This window comes from Myotis daubentonii, chromosome 12, assembly GCF_963259705.1.
Source record: "Myotis daubentonii chromosome 12, mMyoDau2.1, whole genome shotgun sequence".
Taxonomy (NCBI): Eukaryota; Metazoa; Chordata; class Mammalia; order Chiroptera; family Vespertilionidae; genus Myotis; species Myotis daubentonii.
Window position 1 is genome coordinate 16,830,834 of NC_081851.1, and position 17,336 is coordinate 16,848,169.

The 17,336-nt window shown below is 49.0% G+C and overlaps 1 protein-coding gene across 1 annotated transcript in view; it reads left to right on the top strand.

The window, feature by feature from the left end:
* LOC132213919 (protein Daple-like) overlaps window positions 1-17,336 on the top strand; it is a 77,236-nt gene that overhangs the window by 46,027 nt on the left and 13,873 nt on the right. Inside the window, 2 exon segments of the mRNA XM_059660797.1 lie at window positions 725-919; window positions 11,836-11,962. Of these exon segments, the coding sequence (XP_059516780.1) occupies window positions 725-919; window positions 11,836-11,962 (322 nt within the window).

A 17,336-nucleotide genomic window follows, 5' to 3' on the forward strand; every position in this document is an offset into this window, starting at 1 on the left:
TGCTCTGAGGAACTCCAACCACAATCGTTTTTCATTTGTATTTGGAGAGCCATCCCCTTTCCTACTACGAGGTAGTCCAAGGTCTTTTAGGTTTGTTTTTGCTCCCAATGTTGCTGTTTTCATTGGGGTTTTATTTAACTTGGACAAGAGTATATGTTCACAGTAGAAAACTCAGAGATTGCAAAACATACAAGGTAAAACTCATTCTTGCAATCAGTCACCATGAGAGATGAAAACTTCTTAAACAGATGATTATTAGGGTGGCAGTGAACTTCTTTCTCAAATCAGAAGGGAAGCCCGTTTGCAGGGTGCACATCCCGGACCTTGAGGGCCTGGCCCCAGGTCGGGAGTGGTCCTGAGCAGCCACAGGCCAGGTCTACTCACTAGTGATCAGGGATTGAGGGACACGGCAGGGGGGCCAGTAGTGAATGTGTTGGACTTTTACCAACATTTTTTTGAGCTTCCTGAGCTCACCCTTTATTTCCTCCCGGCTGCTGGGGATTCACACTGTGAGCCATGGTTAGAGCCAGGGCCGGCATCCTGGGGCCTCCAACTCAGGCTGCCGCCAGGGCCCCCCCTTAGACCACAGCCGGTGAGGCACACAGCCCCGCTTTTGTCCCTGGGCTCCCTGGCCCTGCTGCCTCTGCTTTTAGGCCTCAGGTGATCACCCCAACTTGGCATGGGATTTTGCAGCCTCATTTCTCACTGTCCTTCTCTGCCCCAGGCCCTGGGGACCCAATACCAAAGGGAGTGGCCCCACACAGAGGCAGCCTTGACCGCACTCGAGGAGATGCCTCTGCTGACCCAGCCACCAAGCCCCGGCCATCAGAGCTGGGCTCCGGGGCCTGTTCATCCTCAGCCATCACTACAGCTCCTTCCAGCTCCACCTCCACCTCCCGGCACCCAGGCCGCACCCACGGTGAGTCACGGGTTGCTCCAGAACCAAGAGGGATGAGCATCTCGGCCTGAGGTCCTTCCCAAAGACCCCGGCTCACAGGGGCAGGAGGCGCCTCCCAGACTGAGAGGTGATCAGCAGGTGGGTGACGCTGTGGACAGGTTTGGCATCCCACAGACACAGGTTCAGAACTCAGCTCCGCCTACAGCTGTGCGACTTTGGAAGGGTAACTCAGCCATCTGGACGGCTGGGCCTGAGCCCTGGGACCCACACCACTGCTCAGAAATTGGTAGCAACAAGTGGCTCCTGAACAGAGGTGAACCAGAGTTTGGGCTAACTTCAGGCAACATTGGAGGTTTATTCTCCGGGAGGAGACTTGACAGGGTCCCTGCCCTGGAGGCCAGTCCATGGCGAGGAGGGCAGGTGTCCTAGACTGAAAAACAAGGGGATTCAGGGAGGATTGACAGGTTGGATGCCTCCCAGATGCCAGTTGCCTTGCGTGCTCGCACCTTACATGGGAAATTATGTTCCTCTTCAAGGCATCTGATTAGCGGGAGACTCTCCCAGCAGGGTAGTCGGGTCATATGTTCCAGGGGGAGCCCATGAGAGGTCAGGGTTCCCGGACACCTGAGGAGCGTCTGCAACACCAGAGACAAACCAATGTGAGAGCAACAGGGTCAGCAGGCATTGGGCAGAGACAAAAGCTTTAAAATGCTCATCATGACAGCAGAGTAAACCACTTTGCACGGTGCAACCAGGGCAGGATGCTATGAAAAGGAGCATCTGGGGATGAGCACTGGGAAATTTAAAATGTGCAACAGATGGGAGAAATACAGCTTCAAACTTAAAAAGACATTCTGCTTATGACCTAGAGATGACAGCATCTGAGGACAGCAGAAGAGCTGGAAATGACCGCCCCGGAGGTGTTAGAAACTGACAAGAAGAGAAGGCGTTATGATTTTTCATCATCTTACCTCCCACTGGACCCTGGGAGCTATGACAAGCATAACTGTAATTTGACAAGCCCAGCAAAGACAGACAGGGCCCCGGCTCTCAACGCTCCCTGGCTCAGCTTCAGGACCTGGCCCCTGGTTTACAAATCAGGAGCACCCCTGGGAGAAGGTGAGGTGAGTGAGCACAGGGCAGGAGGCAGTCCCTCTGTGCTCCTGGACAGACACTGAAACGGCAGCCAGTGACTGTTGGGTGTCGGGGTGCTGTGCCCTGTGCAGCTGGGACGGGCTCGCTCTGTGTTCCTTGTGGCCACTCAGCAGTCGGCCCAGTCTCCCAGGCTCTGCAGAGCGGAAGCCCTGCCTGGGCTCCAGCAGGAGCCGGGAGCACCCCCTCCCCTGGGCCTGCCAGCAGGCTGTGTGGCTCTAGGCCCGGCCCTCCAGGCGAACCCTCTGGCTGCCTCAGCCTGGATCCCCCCTGAGCCAGAGCCCAGGCCTGTTCAGATGCCTGCGGAGCCTGCCCCAGGGCCCCCCATACTGCACGCCCAGCACTGCCCACGGCGATTCCTGGCAGCCCAGTGCTCACGCTCAGGGGGACCTAGAACTGTCTGCAAAATGGAGACCCTGGTGTCCCTTTGGAGGGGACCCAGGGCTGCTGTCAGAGAGCAGCTGGCAGGCCTGAGGCACAGGGCATCCTAGTCCTTCTCAGGGAAGAGCAGTGACTGGTGGCCCATGGATTCCTGACGTTGCTGGTGAGGAGATGCTGGTGCAGGCTCATTCTCTAGGGAACCCGCCTCCTCCCTCAGGTGGTGGTTCTTTCCTTTACCTTCCTCCAACACCCCCCACCCCGCCCCCCGCCGGAGAGCCCAGGCCCCTGGGAGGGGATTGCTCTCAGGGCCCTGCTTTGGGTGCAGCTGGCCCTGGAGGTGGAGGTGCTCCCGGGATACTAAGTATCAGCTGCCTTTGCTGCATGGCCCTTAGGCCAGGACACTTCTGTCCTTTGGAGTCCCAGTCATTGCGCAGGCGGAAGAGTGATTTAAAGTTAAGTCAGAGAGAGTCCTGAGTGTGAGGCTGTCCCAGCAGGAGAAATGGGGAGATATAGGACATGCAGGGCACGTACTCCCTAAGGGCAGGGTCCACCCATCCCTACCTCCTCCAGGAGCTGGACACGACCACGACTCAGGGCTGGGCCAGAGTCAGAGGTGGCCGTCTGGCAAAAGGCCCAGGTTCCCTGTGGATGTTCCAGGTCCGCTGACTCACCAGCATTATGTTCTCCACGGGCTAGAATTCAGATGACAGCCCCTGTGAGCAGTCCCTGGAGCTCCAGTTCCCCACCACAGGCAGCACGGGGAGTGGGCGGTGCGTGGTGCCCTTCAGCCTGTGTTCTCAGACCTGTTTCCATCAGCAGTGCTTTTCCTTCAAGCTAAGGCCTGTGTGCAAGTCCCACACACAAAGGAGGTGAAAGTGGAGGTGTTATGCTGAAGCAGGAATGGGGACCCGCAGTTCCTCAACACCCGTTCCCTGTCTCCCCGAGGGGCCTAAGCATGCAGCTCCTGCTTCCATCCCTCCGTGATGGGGAGTCACTCTTCTGGAGGCTTGGACTGCCCTTTACTGAAGGAAGGCCTAGTGGCCCAGGCAGACAGCACTGATTGCAGGAAGGTCTCACTTTCCTCACCTGGATTGGAGTTGCCCAGAGCAGCTCCCAGTGGTAAATTTAATCTTAGAAACTGGTGGAAACTCTTGCCATCTCATGGAGGCAGAAGGGAATCCGGGAATGAGACCAGCCTTCTCGACCATTAACAGTCGCTTCGGGTCTTTATAATTTCCAAAGAACAAAATCCTAGGAGGGTGGGGAGCTAACTTTTTAATTAAAACAAAAACTGAGAGTGTTTACATTGGCTTCGGCTTCTGAAGTATCAACAATAAGTGCAGGAGGAGCCCTATCTCCCACCCTCCCATTGCCTAGAAAGCTCCATGGTGCTGGCATGGGCTCCTGCAACTTATGGGCAGAGACAGGCTCTGTGGGGGGCAGTGTGACACTGCGGAGCCCACCCTCTTCACACTGGGTGGAGGGTAACACGACAGGAGGAGTCGGCCACTGTTTTTGGAAGTGTCACCGAAGGGCCAGATTTATGCTGAATCCGCTGAGGAAAGGGATTGTCTTCCTAAGTGTTCTGATTCCTCGAGCTTCTCTCAGCAAGAGACAGAGGCAAAGGGGTGGGCAGAGCAGGGCTGGAATGGACGGAGGCTTTGGGAGCCGCTGATCTGTATCACAGTTGCCTTTCAATGACACATCCTTTTCCAAGAGGAAGGTGGGTTTTTTTGTTCAAGTTTTTCCTTCTGAAAGAGGGGGCTCATTCTGCTTCTGTGCTCTTCACGGAAACCAAGTACTTGTTGACTCACCCCCAAACCCCGCTGCTAAGAGGCTTTTTCTGGTGCCTGCTATTTGGGGAGCGTGCCAGGGCTGGGGACCTGGGAGCCCTGTGCCCCAGTGAGTCCAGAGCAGACTGCTTGGTGGGGCAGGAAGCAGATCCGCTCCTAGTGTGTCCCTGGTTAGCAGTGCAGTTCAGCTCAACACCAGCTGTGTGCAGGGACGACGAGCACACAGTCCCTGTCCCCAGCTGTGACTGTGCAGTAGGACCAGTCTGATGATACCGGAGGGGGGGGAGGGGCTGCGCCGTGGGACTGCGTGTGCTGGAGGCGTGGACCAGGAGGGGAGGTCTGCAGGCCTGGAAGGGACCACCTGCCCTGACCGGGAGGTGCCGCCCTCCCTGCGGCAGGTGCTCCCCCTGTGATCCTAGGGAGGCAGGGAGGGCTGCCCTAGGCACGCTTAGGCGGGCACACACCGCAGAGAGGAGGGCAGCTGCCCCACACTTGTCACAGGGGAGGTCTGATTCTTTTCCCTTCGGAGCAGATGTCAATTTGAAACAAAAAAGAGGAGCTGAAGGACAGCAAACAGCCATGGAAAGCCAGCACGTTCTTTCCTCCTGAGACCCCAGCACCCGCCCCTCGGACCACCGAGGGGAAGCGGGCCCTGGAGCAGGCACAGGCTACATTGTGCACACGTGGCGCACACACTCTGCCCTGTGCTGCCTCCCGCCCTCACCAGGTGCCACTGTCCTGGTCTAGGCAGGGTGTTTCCATGTGTTCTAGAAAGCTCCATGTGTAGTAAGGGTGGGCTCCACACCCCTCCAACCCTTCGCTTTCCCAGAGCCGCCCTGTTTGGCCTGTACCGGAGTTCTGCGTGAAATTTCCTTTGTTAACAAAATTGTTTGAGCCCAGCCCCAGACCTCACAGACACAGAAACACAGGCTGTCATCCCGTACAGCTCATGCCCACCGTGCACGGGGCCAGGCACTCGGGAGGCAGGACCCCTCCTGGGGCGTCTCCAGAATCCGAGCTGTGCTCCTGGGGGTGCTCCCCTGAGCTGTGACAGAATCGCTCTGTTATGTCCTTGTTGTCAGACTGGAGGGCTTAGTGTGGGCTAGACTGGGTCATCGGCCCTTTCAGTTAAGAATTGTCCTTCCCGAGAGATTCAACAAGATGGCGGCGATATAGGCAGAGGGGTCCCAGGTCGTCTCCTGGAGCAAATGGAGTGAGCAGCTGAAACTAATAACACCCACGCCAGATTGGCGAAACTACTCATCTGGTGAGACGGTTTGCAGCCAGGAAGGGCAGAGCTCCCCTGGAAAGGTAAAAAACCAGGGATCTGGGCAGGAAAGTTTGCCAGACCTCTGAGCCCAGAGGGTTAGAGGGAGACCGCGTGGCAGATAGCAACGTCCCTTGGGACAGGCACAGCCCCTGACTGGGGAAAGGAGATCCGCAGGATTCCTGGCACCGCCGGGGGATTTGAGAGCTGGGTTCTGTGATCACGGAGGACTGAGCCTACAGGGGAGCACCCTGAAGAGCTGACCAGAGCATGCAGTGCCAGTAATAGAAGAGCTTGTAGAAAGTCAGCCTTCCCTGTTTCCGCGGCTGGCGTTTACTTGTTTATTTTCACTGAATCCTGTTCGTAAGACATTCCGGGTACAGACACTCACCTGTGCTGAAGAGAGGGAGAAGGTGCAGACGAGTGCAATCTGGGGAGAGACTGAGGAGAGAGGGGGGGCCGGGAGAGGTGGCAGCGGATTGAGTCCTGAGACACCCCTGGGCCCAGGATCAGGGCAGCCATCCTTTCCAGAGGGTGGGACTCCCCTACCTAGCCCCCAGGCAAGGAGCACAACCACACCCAGATTCCACCCTGAACGAGATCAAGGATTAAAATAATCTGATCAGTCCCTGGGAGTTAACAGGGTCTGGACTATAGAGGGATTTTCAATCCCAGCAACAACACAGAGTGGTGCCTGGTACGTGGTGCCTTGTTGTGTTGTATTTTGTGCCTTTAAATCAATGCAGCAGATCCAAACAACAGCAGCCTCCTGAGCACCACACCCTCTGTCTGAGGAACAGCAGCTGTACCTGAAACCTACCCCCACCAGCCAGAAGAACTACCACAGCTGTGAACAGCACCCACCAGAGGAGCTGCTGCCAACTGAAGAGCAGCTGCTACTGCAACCGCCTGAAGAGCAACCACAGACCAAGGAGTCACTGCCACCCAGGGAGCAGCCACTGAACGACTCAACTTCTAGATATGTCAGTGAGATCAAACATGGGTAGACAAAGAAACCCCCAAAGGAAAGAAAAAGAGGTCTCGCCAGAAAAGCAGCTAAGTGATACAGAGGCATGCAACATGACCGAAAAAGAATTCAGAATAAGGGTCCTAGAGTTCATAAACTGGACGGAGGAAAAAATCAATAACATATGCAAGAAGCTAGAAGAAACAGATGAAAAAATCAACAGCTTAAGTAAGACCCAAGAAGAAATGAAGAGCGATATAGCTGCAATAAAAAACACCATTGAAAGTATCAACAGTAGACTAGGAGAAGCGGAGGACCGAATTAGTGAATTAGAAGACAAGGAAGCAAAACACACCCAAACTGTACTGCAATTGGAGAAAAAAATTAAAAGACAGGAGGAGAGCCTAAGGGAGCTCTGGGACAACATAAAACGAAACAACATACGAATAATAGGGGTGACAGAACAACAGAAAGAGGAACAAGGATTAGAAAACCTACTCGAAGAAATAATATCAGAAAACTTCCCTGAGGTGGGGAAGAAAAAAGTCACACAAACCCAGAGAGTCCCAAACAAGGTGAACCCGAAAAGACCCACAGCAAAACACATCATAATTACCATGGCAAATGTTTAGGACAAAGAGAGAATCTTACAAGCTGCAAGAGAGAGACGGAAAGTTACATACAAGGGATCTCCCATTAGATTATCAAATGACTTCTCAACAGAAACACATCAGGCCAGAAAAGAATGGACTGAAATTTACAAAGTGATGCAAAGCAAAGGACTCAATCCAAGAATACTCTATCCAGCAAGGCTATCATTCAAAATTGAAGGGGAAATGAGAAGTTTCACAGACAAAAAAAGGCTAAGGGAGTTTATCACCACCAAGCCAGCAATGCAAGAAATGCTAAAGGGACTGGTGTAAAAAAAGAAATAAAAAGCTCAGAAAGAAAACAGCCACACTAAAAAAGAAATGGCTACAAACAAGTACCTTTCAATAATAACTTTAAATGTAAACGGACTAAATGCTCCAACGAAAAGACATCGAGTGGCTGAATGGATACAAAAACATGACCGATACATCTGCTGTCTACAAGAGACACACCTCATTAGAAGGGACTCACACGGACTGAAAGTAAGGGTTGAAAAAATGTCTTTCAGGCAAATGATAAGGAAAAGAAAGCTGGGGTAGCAATACTTATATCAGACAAAATAGACCTCAAAGTGAAGGCCATAACAAGAGATAAGGAAGGCCACTTCATCATACTAAAGGGATCAATACAACAAGAAGATACAACTCTGGTAAACATATATGCACCCAATGCAGGAGCACCCAAATTCATAAAAAAAACTCCTGGAAGATATCAAAGGAGAGATCGACAACAATACAATTATAGTAGGGGACTTAAATACACCACTGACATCACTGGATAAGTCCGCTAGACAAACAATCAGCAAAGAAACAGGAATCCTAAATGACTCACTAGATCAGATGGACTTAATAGACATCTTCAGAACACTTCACCCCAAAGCCACAGACTATACATTCCACTCTGATGCTCATGGGACATATTCAAACATAGAGCACATATTGGGTCACAAGCAACGTCTCCCCAAATTCAAGAAGATTGAAATCATAAAAAGCATCTTCTCAGATCATGATGGCATAATATTAGAAATAAACTACAATAAAAACAACCCCAAATACTCAAACACTTGGAAGCTGAATAGCATGTTATTAAATATTGATTGGGTTACCAATGAGATCAAAGAAGAAATTAAAAACATCCTGGAAACTAATGACAATGAAAACACAACAATCCAAAACCTATGGGACACAATGAAAGCAGTCCTGAGAGGGAAGTTTATAGCTCTACAGGCCTATCTCAAAAAACAAGAAAACATGGTAGTAAATCATCTAACTCTACAACTCAAAGAATTAGAAAGACAGCAACAAGAAAACCCCAGAGTGAGCAAAAGGAACGAGATAATAAAGATTAGAGCAGAAATAAATGACATAGAGACCAAAAAAACAATACAGAAAATCAATGAAACCAAGAGCTGGTTCTTTGAAAGGATCAACAAGATTGACAAACCTCTAGCCAGACTCACCAAGAAGCAAAGAGAGAGGACCCAAATAAACAAAATCAGAAATGATAGAGGCGAAATAACAACAGACCCCACAGAAATACAAATGATTGTTAAAAAATACTATGGACAGCTCTACTCCAACAAACTAGACAACATGGAGGAAATGGACAAATTCCTAGAAAAATACAACATTCCAACACTCAATCAGGAAGAATCCAGAAATCTCAATAGGCCAATAACTATGGAAGAAATTGAAGTAGTCATCAAAAAGCTTCCATCAAACAAAAGCCCAGGACCAGACGGCTTCACAGGGGAGTTTTACCAAACATTCAAGGAAGCACTAAAACCTATCCTCCTCAGACTACTACAAAAAATTCAAAAGGAAGGAACACTTCCAAGCTCATTCTATGAAGCCAGCATCACCCTAATACCAAAACCAGGTAAAGACAACACAATGAAAGAGAATTACAGGCCAATATACCTCATGAACATAGATGCCAAAATCCTCAACAAAATCTTAGCAAATCGGATCCAGCAGTATATCAGAAAGATCATACACCATGACCAAGTAGGATTTACCCCAGGGATGCAAGGATGGTACAATATCCGCAAATCAATAAACGTGATACATCACATAAACAAACTGAAAGAAAAAAAACACATGGTCATATCAATTGATGCAGAAAAAGCATTTGACAATATCCAACACCCATTTTTGATAAAAACTCTCAGCACAGTGGGAATTGAAGGATCATACCTCAACATAATAAAAGCCATATATGACAAACCCACAGCCAACATCATACTCAATGGACAAAAACTAACAGCATTTCCCCTAAGAACAAGAACAAGACAGGGATGCCCACTCTCACCACTCCTGCTCAACATAGTACTTGAAGTATTAGCCATCACAATTAGGCAGGAAGAAGAAATAAAAGGCATCCAAATTGGAAAAGAGGAAGTAAAACTGTCCTTACTTGCAGATGACATGATATTATACATACAAAACCCTAGAGACTCCATCAAAAAGCTACTTGACTTAATACATGAATTTGGCAATGTAGCAGGATACAAAATTAACCCCAAGAAATATGAGGCATTTCTATACACCAATAGTGAACTTTCAGAAAGAGAGATTATAAAAACAATCCCGTTTACCATCGCACCAAAAAAATTTAAGCTACCTAGGAATAAACTTAACTAAAGAGGTAAAAGACCTCTACTCAGAAAACTACAGGACATTGAAAAAAGATATAGAGGAAGACATAAACAGATGGAAGAACATACCGTGTTCATGGATTGGTAGAATCAACATCATTAAAATGTCCATACTACCCAAAGCAATCTATAAATTCAACGCACTTCCCATTAAAATACCAACGGCATACTTCATAGATCTAGATCGAACTCTCCAAAAATTCACCTGGAACAAAGAAAGACCCTGAATACCTGCAGCAATCCTGAAAAAGAACAAGTAGGTGGGATCTCAATACCAGACATCAAGATGTATTACAAAGCCACTGTTCTCAAAACTGCCTGGTACTGGCACAAGAACAGGCATATAGATCAATGGAATAGAATAGAGAGCCCAGAAATCGGCCCGAACCAATATGCTCAATTAATATTTGACAAATGATGCAAGAACATACAATGGAGCCAAGATGGTTTCTTCAATAAATGGTGTTGGGAAAATTGGACAGATATATGCAAGAAAATGAAACTAGACCACCAACTTACACCATACACAAAAATAAACTCAAAATGGATAAAGGACTTAAATGTACGACAGGAAACCATAAAAATTCTAGAAGAATCCAAAGGCAACAAAATCTCAGACATATGCCGAAGCAATTTCTTCACTGATACAGCTCCTAGGGCACTTGAAACTAAAGAGAAAATGAACAAATGGGACTACATCAAAACAAAGAGCTTCTGCACAGCAAAAGAAACCATCAACAAAACAACAAGAAAACCCACTGCCTGGGAAAACATATTTGCCAATGTCATATCGGATAAGGGCCTAATCTCCAAAATTTATAGGGAACTCATACGACTTAACAAAAGGAAGATAATCCAATCAAAAAATGGGCAAAGGACCTAAATAGACACCTTTCAAAAGAGGACATTCAGAAAGCCAACAGACATATGAAAACATGCTCAAAGTCACTAATCATCTGAGAGATGCAATTCAAAACAACAATGAGGTACCATCTCACACCTGTCAGATTGGCTATCATCAACAAATCAACAAATGACAAGTGCTGGAGAGGATGTGGAGAAAAAAGAACACTCGTGCACTGCTGGTGGGAATGCAGACTGGTGCAGCCACTATGGAAAACAGTATGGAGTTTCCTCAAAAAACTAAAAATGGAACTCCCATTTGTCCCTGTGATCCCACTTCTAGGAATATATCCCAAGAAACCTGAAACACCAATCAGAAAGGATATATGCACCCATATGTTCATAGCAGCACAATTCACCATAGCTAGGATCTGGAAACAGCCTAAGTGCCCATCAGTAGATGAATGGATTAGAAAACAGTGGTACATCTACACGATGGAATACTATGCTGCTATAAAAAAGAAGGAACTCTTACCATTTGCAACGGCATGGATGGAACTGGAGAGCATTATGCTAAGTGAAATAAGCCAGTCAGTGAAGGAAAAATACCACATGATCTCACTCAGTCATGGATAATAGAGAACATTATAAACTTTTGAACAATAATAGATACAGAGGCAGAGCAGCCTCAAACAGATTGTCAAACTGCAGCGGGAAGGCCGGGGAGGGTTGGGGGGCAGGAGGGAGGGGGGTAAGAGATCAACCAAAGGTCTTGTATGCATGCATATAAGCATAACCAATGGACATAAGACACTGGGGGGTAGGGGAGGCCAGGGGATTGTCAAAGGCGGGGGGAAAAAAAGGGACACATATGTAATATCCTTTGTAATACTGTAAGCAATAAATAAATAAATAAATTAATTAATTAATTAATAAATTAATAAATAAATAAAAGAATTGTCCTTTCCTCTCAGGGTATCGACCAGGCATCTTGGAGAGCCCTAGTGATGCGTCCAGTGACAGCTCACCTCGTGGCCTGAAGGGTAAGTCGGCTTTCCTTCTGGGCACTTTCCAGTGCCCTTGGATCTGGGCTCTGGGCTTTATGTTATTTGTGTGATTTAAAGAAGACAATTCGCAAGTTCTTCACAGCATGATGGGTTTGCCTCCATAGGGCACATCATGCAGTTTCAGGCTCAGACCTGAGAGTTTTCACGGATTTGGATCCAGATCCCTTCTCCTCACTGACCAGCTCTGGGCACCTGGGCGAGCCACCCATCCTCCAAGTGTGGGTTCCTGAAGCTTCCAGATGGGGACAGGGCTGGGAGTTCCGGTCCATCGTGGTCAGAGGACACGGGTGAGTGTGATTCCTTTACAGCGTTTAAGTTTGTTAATGGTGCAGAAGATGGTCTGTGTACGCTGCCCCAAGGGCTAAGGAGAGTGGTGCCTCACAGCTGTTGCTAATTTCAGCTTTAGCAGGAGCTCTGTGCTTCCCTCCCACGTTATTTTGTTTTTAAACCCCACTGTGAACTTCTAGAGAATCCCAGCATGTCCTTGACATCCCAGTGCCAGCCTGGGAGAAGTGTGCTCTGGGTTCCCCAGCGGGGCTCCCTGTGTTCCGTGAGCCGGAGGCAGCACAGAGCCCACTGGAGGTAGGTGAGCGAGAGTGAGAGACTGACGTGTGTCCCTCTGTGTCCCCTCGCCCTGACACCAGGTTCCTCCGACTCGGCCGGCTCCACCACAAACCCAAGAGCAGTGAGGACCTGATGCCCAGCAGGGACACAGCACTTTGCCCCGCCCCGCGATGCCAGCACCCCAGGCCACACTACCCTCAGCCTCCAGGAGTACCCGCCACCCAGGATGGGCCTCTCCACCAGGAGGCATCCAGTAGAGGGGTGGGGCCCAGCCCCAGGCCTTGGGGCAGCCCTGGGTCCCCCAGAGCAGAGGATGGTCACCCTGGAGGAGTTCCTGGAGGAGCCTGACCGCGCTCCCCCTATGCTGTGTGAGGCCTGGGAGTGCTCTTTCCTCTCTCCCCTCAGATGGACCTGGACCAGAGGGGAGACCTGGACAGCAAAGTCACAGAGAGGGATGGGGTGGGGCTGGCGCCACCTGGCTGCAGAGCTGGCTTGGATGGGGAACATAACCACTAGCCAGAAAGTGACTGTGCTGGCAGCCCACCCAGACCTGGGAGGCTGTTCTCTCCATCTGTGCAGGGAGCGGGCAGAAAGGCCAGCATGGAGGGCCTGAGCCATGCAGTCTGTGTGCAGTTACTCTACGCAGCCGCTGGGCAGGAGGCGGTCCTAGACCATCTGTCAATAAACGGGAAGGCTGTGCTCCAATGACACTTTTGTTATGGACACTGTCCTTTGAATTCTATAGAGTTTTTACAAAAGTCTGTTCTTTAAAAATATTTTGTTTTAATCATTAAAAAATGTAAAGACTGCTTAGCTCACAGGCCATACAAAAACAAGTGGCAAGTCCTAGCCGGCTTGGATCAGTGGTTAGAGCATCAGCCTGTGGACGGTAGGGTATCAAGTTCGATTCCAGTCAAGGGCATGTCCCTCAGTTGCAAGCTTGATCCACCAGTCTTGGTCAGGGCATGTGCAGGAGGCAGCCAGTCATTGTGTCTCTCTCACATTGATGTTTCTCTCTCTCTGCCCCTCCCTTAACCCCTTCCACTGTCTATAAAAATCAATGAAAGAAATATCCTTGGGTCAGGATTAACACAAACAAAAGAAGGGTGGCGAGCTGGAGTCGGCCTGCACCACCAGTTTGCTGAGCGCTGCTCTGCAGCTCTGACCCCTGGTCCTCAGCGGATTTAGGAAACCCTCGAGTCTCCATGTAGCTTTCCTGAACCTGCACATGCACCTGTTACTGAGCTGTTGCCTCCATGCACAGATGAAGGTCACTGCCTGACAGTTGAGACCCTTGGAGGATTTTAGTAAATGTCTCCCTCCCCTTAAGCATACACAGTGGAACTCTCTCCGGCCACATAGTGAATTCTCTGGCCTGCATTAGTGGAGCCTGGTGACACGGAATACAGACTATTTGTTCAGTAGATATGTACTGAGCGTGTACTCTGTGTTAGGCAGCACGCATGATGCCTGCTCCCCCCAAAAAACAAAGTAAACCAGGTGCCTAGTCAGGTGGGCAGTCCTGAAGGCAATATGTACATGGTCTCTGCCTCCCATCATTTCTGTTTCTGTCTACAGAGCACTGTGCGCCGGGGCTGGAGAGAAACCAAAGCCCTGCCCTCAAGTCCATGGTCTGATGCGTGCTTCTCAGACTGCGGCCTGCCTCACACTCACCTGGGCTGCCTTGACACAGGACGGACCCTGGGTTTCTGGCTCAGGGGCCGGGGGTGGGGCTCCCTGAGAATCTGCATCACCACCAAGTGCCCAGAGGTCACCTGGTCCTTTTCAGCCTCAGTGAGACCAAAGCAGCCTCGCTGTAGGAGCTGGTTGTGGAAGCTGATACTCCCTCCTGAGAGCCACCTCGCTCCCACTTCCCAGCGTGCTCACCCCACTAACCTGACACCCCTGAGCAGGCCTGAAGAAGTGGAATTCACAACCGTGCCCCTGCCTCCGCTCCCTGAGTCTTGGTGCTGGGTGAGGGTGTCACAGATGGGTCCTCTGGGTGGCCAGGGAGGGTGCACTCATGAAGATGGGTGTCAAAGATGAACTGTGTAGAGAGGGGCCGGGTGGTGTGAAAGACGGCTGCAGAGCCGGGCAGCTGTGGGTTCAACCCCCATCTGACACTCTCTAGATGTGAGACCTGCTGGACTGTGGCCTCACTGTTGAAGGTTACCTTAATACAACCTTGCAAGATTGCTCTGATAATTGAATGAGGGGGGGGGATGTTGTTTTTGTTTTGTTCTTTTGTAATTGCACCTATAGTTTCTAGCATGGTGCCTGGCACATGGGAAGCAGGTGATACACGGTACCTATTGTATTAGTGACCGCAGGTCTTCCTGGACAAACTCCCAGGGTATATGACTCCTAACTGGCATGTGAAACAGCAGGCTGTGTCTCTGGCCAGTTGAGCATCCAGATGTCTTCATGGGCCAGGGAGTTGGTAGGTGGAGGTGTCTCCTAGGATGCTGAGCTATCCCGCAGACTGATTCTGCCTGACACAGTCTGGTGGCCTGGGTCTTAACCCTGACTCACCTTTCACATGCCCTCCTTCTCCCTCCTCTTCTCCTGGTGGCCTCCACCTAGGAGATACCTGTTACAGAAGACCGGAGAAGAACCAAGCAATGCTGAGAGAGATGGAGTTACATTTTTTATTATGCGTGGGCCCAGAGAAAAATGTCTCTAGAATTCAGGGCCCGCACGTAATAATAAATGTAACTCCATCTCTCTAAGCATTGCTTGGTTCTTCTCCGGTCTTCTGTAACATTATTGGTTCCCTGACCAAGAAAACCAACCCATGCTTGGCCTTTTGGCCTCCGCTGATTGGACTAGGTTGGGGACCCAGGGGTGTCGGACAGGCCTCTGAGAGGCATGCACACTGCTGATCTTAGCAGAATTAAACCTGGGGACTCTGAGCACTCCCGCACCTCAGCCCAGGACCTGGCCAGCATCTGGAGAGAGTGGACAGACACCTCTGGACCTGTCGACAGAATTGGTAAGGTAGGGGCCCCTATCAGTCAGGCCCACTCCAAGTGAGTGGAAGGGGGAGCTTGATCACCTCTCCGGAAGCCATTAATTGCCTACAGCTTCCTTAGGCAATTAATCAGGAATCAGATGGACTATTTAAACTCTGAGTAAATATCTGGTAAAGTAAAAAACTCGGATTGTCTGGTGTATAAATATAAGTGTGAAAGCCTGTGTAAAAGAGAAAGCTACTTTGATTTATTCTACATTTCTGTTGATTCGTCTGGCTAAACGTTTGATTTATTAAAGGATGAACCCATGATAATCTGCAAAAGTCTTAAGCAGTGCTGCTGAGTTATTTTTCTCAGAGACGTTTGCTCTCTATCACAGAGGGAATCAGCCCACTTAGCTAATAAAAATTTCTGTCTAGTGGTTGCTCTTCCCTGAGTTGTGAATTTGCTGTATTAAATAGGAATTTTTGAAGTTCTGGGGTAAATTTAAAGGCTTAAACAAAGGCCAGCTAGGTTCCAAGATTGCTTGGTTTTGAGATTGCTTGTAAGAAAAGCAAGAGAGAAGTGTTTTCGAGTTAACTATTTGCAACAAAGTAGTAAACTTCAAAAAACAAAAACTTGTTATTTATGGCTTTTCTTATCTCTTTTGGTGGACAGAGACTTCCAGGGGCAGGGCTTACAGCTCCGCAGGGCAGAGAGATTTAAGGGCCCTGCCCCTGCCTGTGACATCATAGTCCAACATGAGCCACCTGAGGCGGAACTAAGTCTGAAGTTATTATTAACTGTCTATGGACCCCATTAACCTTGTTTGTGTGTCTTGTGCAGTCTGTTGTCTTCGTGGTTGTGTTTTTTGTTTGACTTGCTGTTTTCAGTTACTTATTAGGCTCCTCATAGAGGACATAACCTGGTCTTTCCCTTCCTCCTTCATCCTGATTCTGACAACATCTGTAACTGGATTAAAGATCTTTTCTTTCAGGAGACCCTCCAGGCTTTCAGTTGCAAGATCTCCCTACACAACCTTATCCTCATCTGCTATCTTTCCAGGCTGACTAAAAGTCATTTTTCTCCACAGGGTGGACCCCAGCCTCCAGGAGGGAGGACTACTACAGTGGCAGTCTGTGGTTTTCTCCACAACTCCCACTGTTTCTATTTCCCCCCTCTGTAGGAATTGTCTTCCTCTGACTCACAATAGGAGAGGGAGACAAGCAACGGGCCCTGGGCTGGGGGCCAGGGGGGTGTCAGCTGTTAATTATGAAGCAGGGAAAGGTAGGTTTTTGTTGATTTTTACTGGCTGCAGACCACTCTGCTGGTGTAGCGGTCTGGTCCATAGCCTACTAGGTGTCTTATCAGAACTTCACTAGATTCAAGGTCACAAGTTTTCTGCAAGTACAATTAATCTTTCTCTGCCCCAGTTTATTCTTTTTAACCGAATACTAAATTAGACCGATACAATATACTTTAAGTTCATAAATATTAATCTAAAAATGCTGACTAGGATGATGACACATTTGTAATTCCTTAACTAATAAAGAATTTAAAGAATTAAAAAATAAATAAATAAATAAATATGCTGACAATTCACTTTTGGTAATCATTAAAGGATTGACATTTCTAAAAATAAAGAATTCTAATACATTAAACACACACACACACACACACACACACACACACACACACACACTAAATTCCCAAGAGCCAAGTGGAGGAGAAATGGAGCTGAAGTCTGCAGCTGCCCTGGTGATTTAGAACTGGTTGCTAGGCAGACTCAGCCCCAGAAAGCCCGGTGAAAAAGCGGGGGTAGGGGCTGGATTCGTGAGCTGCCTGCAGAAAAGTGGAGGACAGCAGACATTTACCTGATACTAGAGCTGCCCCACTGCCGCCTAGTGAGTAATGAGTGTTTTGCAACAAGCAATACAAGACTTAGGCCTTTGGATTGCTGGCTACAGCAGTTAAACCAGAAGCCAGTGACTGTTACTAGCCTTCCTGCAGCCCCAGGAATAGAGCAGTGAGCTCAGGATCTGTGAAAGCAGCAGATAGAGCTAGTGAAAGCTCCCTGTTTGCAAATGTACTGAAAGGGTTCAGTACCTGTTGCTGCTGGAAGAAGAGGGGCTGATATCCCCTTACA